This window comes from Amblyomma mixtum, chromosome 2 (genome assembly GCF_055824585.1).
Source record: "Amblyomma mixtum isolate Tamu chromosome 2, ASM5582458v1, whole genome shotgun sequence".
In the NCBI taxonomy this organism is placed as follows: domain Eukaryota; kingdom Metazoa; phylum Arthropoda; class Arachnida; order Ixodida; family Ixodidae; genus Amblyomma; species Amblyomma mixtum.
This window is the reverse complement of record NC_143013.1, coordinates 113,045,699-113,050,164: the sequence shown is the minus strand read 5'-3', so window position 1 is coordinate 113,050,164 and position 4,466 is coordinate 113,045,699. Positions and strand designations below refer to the sequence as shown.

Here is a 4,466-nt window from a genome sequence, read left to right as displayed (position 1 = left end):
CTCCCGGGTTGCACCTGTATTGAGCGATATTTATCTGAGCAGGATGGATCAGGAACTGGCGGAGGATCTTGGTGATCAAGCGCTAAGAGTTTTCCGCTATGTCGATGATTTCTTGATCATTTTGAAGTCAAACTCTCCAAGGGCGGTTCCGGACGTCGTAAAAATGTTCAAGGATGCTGGTGGTGGCCTCAGATTCACTTTCGAGATGCCCAGCTCGGATACCCTCCAGTTTCTAGACCTCAGTATCGAGTACCTGGATAATGGTGTGTGTTGGGAGTATCACCCTAGAACGAAGAAACCACTGTTGAACTTTAGCTCGGGGCATTCCAAAATAGTCAAGGCTGGTATAGCCACGTCCTGCTTAAAAGCGTCCCTAGCAAAGTCCTGTAACCACAAAGTTGAGGCTAGCTTCCTGGCACAGGTGGAGAGGCTGAAGGAAGCCGGGTTTCCAGAGCAGTTGTTGGCTCAAATCTCCGAGAGGATCCTGGCCAAGAAGGGAAGTAGTGGTTCCAATAACAAGCAGGACGAGGGACGGAGACGTGTGGTGGGAATTCCGTACGTCCATGGAATTTCACACCGGCTCAAGAAAGTGGGGGCGAGGTACGGAGTGGACGTGATTTTCACGGCCAAAAATAAGCTTGCGCGGATTTGCAGTGCTGTGCGTAAAAAGCTAGAGTCTGAGGGCAGTCGTGCTGGAACTGGTTGTTTGGTAGCGCACAGGAAGGAAACTAGGTTCACAGAGTGTAACACTGGAGTTGTCTACGAGGTGCCGCTCTCGTGCGGAAAAAAGTACATCGGCCAGACGGGTCGTTGTGTAAACGAGCGGATGGCGGAGCATCGTAGGTCGTTGAAGGGAGCGGCTTCCTCCAATCTCGCCATGCATTGCAAGGGTTGCGAAAAGTGCTACCCTCATTTGAACAGGACCAGCGTCTTGTTCAAACATAGCGATCAGGTATGCAGGGAGATGGTGGAGGCTTACCTAATCAAGAAAGACTCGGATTCCTGTGTGGCATCACCATCTGTGGCCTTGCTTGACAAGGAGATAACCTTTTTGGCCAATTTTCTTAAGACGAGCAGGCGATATGGGTCTTTGGCGTGATATCAGCGTGACCGTTAAAGTTGTCGTGATTTTGTTTGTGCGCGGTTTTTTGGAAGTGTAATTGACGGCTGCATCACGGTGCACGCGAAGGGATAGTGTGTGATTGTGTTTCGGGTTGATTTTCGCGATTGTTGTGTTTTTTGTGCTTGTCTCACTGTGGGTAGAAGATACGTATATAGGCCTCTTCATGTGAATAAAAATTCAGTTGATAGTCTGCGCCCGTGTTGTGCCTTCTTGTTCTGTGTCTTCGTTTTTTGCGCAGTTTTCAGTATGAAGAAGCTTTATGTTGAATTTCCACAGGTCCCAATTAAACCGAGATTGCTTTCGTTTCGTTCCAACGGTAAACATCACTAACCTATGGTCACTGAAACTGACACTCTTAACTTGATAATTATTGCTCAATGACACAAGGCTTGTGGAAACGTATGCTCTATCAAGTCTAGCGTGACTTGCTCCTTGAAAATGCGTATATTGTGGTCTCCTACCATCGGACAAAATGCTGCCTATATCCTCAAGATTGTTTTCTTCGGCAATAGCCGTCAGGCGCCCTGCGCTTTGATCACGGATGGGCGTATTAAATACTCGATCTTCTGGGGAACACACACAGTTAAAGTCTCCCATCAGGACTGTGTATCGCTGAGTGCTGAGATACGGTTCCACCATGTTAAAAAAGGCACTGCGTTCATTGTCCTTGTTTGGTGCGTACACACAGATTACACGCCACTGTAAATTACAGAAAGAAAAGTCGCACAGAACAAAACGACCGGTATTACAAACAATTACCGATTCTTCTGTAGCACCTATCGAGTTTCTAATTAAAAGCACACATCCACCCGAAGTGCCAACAGAGTGGCAAACACACACGTTGTATCGGCTCCTGAAGGGTTCGACCATGCGGTTCGTTTGTTCTTCGCTTTCCACCTTAGTTTCTTGAATTGCCACAACATCAAGGTCATTTTCCAGAAGGAGGCGACACAGTTGGTACTGCCGTCGCCTCGCAGCTAGACCCCTTACGTTAATAGTTGCAAAACGAAGTGCCGTAGCTGAGCTGGCCATCATGTACGCGATAAACCCAGACAAACCGCATGGTGCTCACCTTGATGCTCAGCCAGAATAACGACCAATCCAGTGACCTTCAGTCTTACTGCGTAAAATCCATGGGCATGGCGACGACGTTGCACGTTGTCGCGATGCTCGCTGGCTTCCTCGGTCGTCTTTCTCCCCCCTTGCCACAGCCGAGCTGTAGCCATCGTCACTGCGTTGGTGTAACCGGTGCCGGCCTTTTATCCGGCGGGAGGTTGGGCTTCGGGCGAAAGGACGCCCGACGTTGTCCCGTCGTTTTAACTGGCGGCTCTCCCGCACTTGAAGGGGCTGGCGTTCCATCGCTAACGCTCTCTTCATGCGTCCTCTTTCCCGCTGCGCTGCTTGTGTCTGTCTGAGTAAGCTCCATTTTTTCGACGTCTCCGCCTGCTGTTGGCGCCTTCGCTGCATTGACCTTGTCTGCTTTGCCGCTGTCATCAATGGTAGTTTCTGCGGCGACCACTGCTTCCAGTTCCTTCGTTGCATCCTCGCTGCGCTTCTCCTCTACACTGTTAGTTGCAGTGGCTAGATGGTCCGCTTTCGCACTTGCTCCTCCAGCTGCTTCTTCAGCTTCAGCCTCGTCCATGAGTAGTTCGGACTCGTCCTCTCTTCTCATGGGCCCTGTGACATTTGCGTAAGTCCTGACACATTGGGACTCGTCATGCCCAAAGCGACGACAGTGCGTGCACCGCGGGACTCGACAGTCACGTCGCACATGACCCACAGTACGGCACTTTAGACAGAGCGGGGCTCTGCCAGAGACCACGACCAGTGCCTGCTCCCCGGCGATTCGCAGTTGGTGTGGTAGGTCATCAATTGTGATTCCAGGCTTCAACTTCAAAGACACTGATCTCGTTGACGAACCTTTGTCCGTGACGCCTTGCACACGCCATAATTCCCGGCTGACGTCGGTCACTGTGCCGTACGGCGCTAAGGCCTCCCGCACATCTTCATCCTGAACGTTGTAAAACAACCAGTGAATTTTCATTCTCACTGCCTGGTTCCCGGGGTCGACAATTATGCACTGCCGATCTTTCACTGTCACATCACGGGCGGCAAGCAGGCTTTTCATTCCTTCTGCACTCTTGAACGTGACCGCCCACACGTGGTTCATTTGATACGCCCCCAAGGCAACGACCTCGGGGAGCAGTGCCAAACGAACAAGTGCGTCGCGAAAATCCTCTACCTTGTAGGGCCTGGCTCTAACGTCGGCATGCATAAAAAGCGTATTCATGACGATACGACCTGTTGGCAGGCGGGGCAAAATAACTTCGTAATCCTGTTGACTTGATACATCAGACCTGTTTCCACGGCCAAGCTGGGCCGCTGATACCGCTCCGGCGGAGCACATGATCGCACGTCCGTTCGCCACGGCGGCCGGAAGTAGAATCTCTGCGCCACTCTGCTGAACGAGGAGGGAGAGAAAAGTTCCAGGTATTTCAATTGCAATAGCATAGTGGCTACGTGAGAGAGCCAGCTTCCGAAGAGAGAGAGAGAGAAAAAAAAAGAAGTAGCAGAGCGTGGTTTCGATCCACGGACCTCTGGGTTATGGGCCCAGCACGCTTCCACTGCGCCACTCTGCTGAACGAGGAGGGAGAGAAACGTTCCAGGTATTTCAATTGCAATAGCATAGTGGCTACGTGAGAGAGCCTGCTTCCGAAGAGAGAGAGAGAGAAAAAAAGAAGTAGCAGAGCGTGGTTTCGATCCACGGACCTCTGGGTTATGGGCCCAGCACGCTTCCACTGCGCCACTCTGCTGAACGAGGAGGGAGAGAAAAGTTCCAGGTATTTCAATTGCAATAGCATAGTGGCTACGTGAGAGAGCCAGCTTCCGAAGAGAGAGAGAGAACAAAAAAAGAAGTAGCAGAGCGTGGTTTCGATCCACGGACCTCTGGGTTATGGGCCCAGCACGCTTCCACTGCGCCACTCTGCTTTTTTTTTTTTTTATTGCCTTCGAGAAAACAACACAAAAATTACATAAACCAAACTTTGAAAACCAGCAACCTGCCAGATCTTCCTGGCAGGCCATGTCAAGTTTAAAATTCTCTCAACAGAGTCAAATTTTCCATCCTAGGTAGCCAATCGGGTACACAAGCTTGCAGTTTCATCACTTCAACAAATCTACGTACATTTTCCCGAAAATACATGCGGGCTGGTCTCGCGTCAGAATCGCAGTAATACCCCGCCATTCTGGAGCGCCATATACTATGGAGGCCCCAGAGCATTACCTGATCAAACGGGAACCCGTCCTGGTTTTCAACTGCCAAATATCTGATACCGTAGGGATG

At 50.6% G+C, this 4,466-nt stretch overlaps 1 protein-coding gene across 1 annotated transcript; it reads right to left on the bottom strand.

The window, feature by feature from the left end:
- Window positions 1-2,351: 2,351 nt before the first annotated feature.
- Window positions 2,352-3,530, bottom strand: LOC149360615 (uncharacterized). Its single transcript, XM_089567885.1, has one exon. It carries the CDS (start codon window positions 3,528-3,530, stop codon window positions 2,352-2,354), a length of 1,179 nt encoding a protein of 392 aa, XP_089424011.1.
- Between the last annotated feature and the right edge of the window lie 936 nt (window positions 3,531-4,466).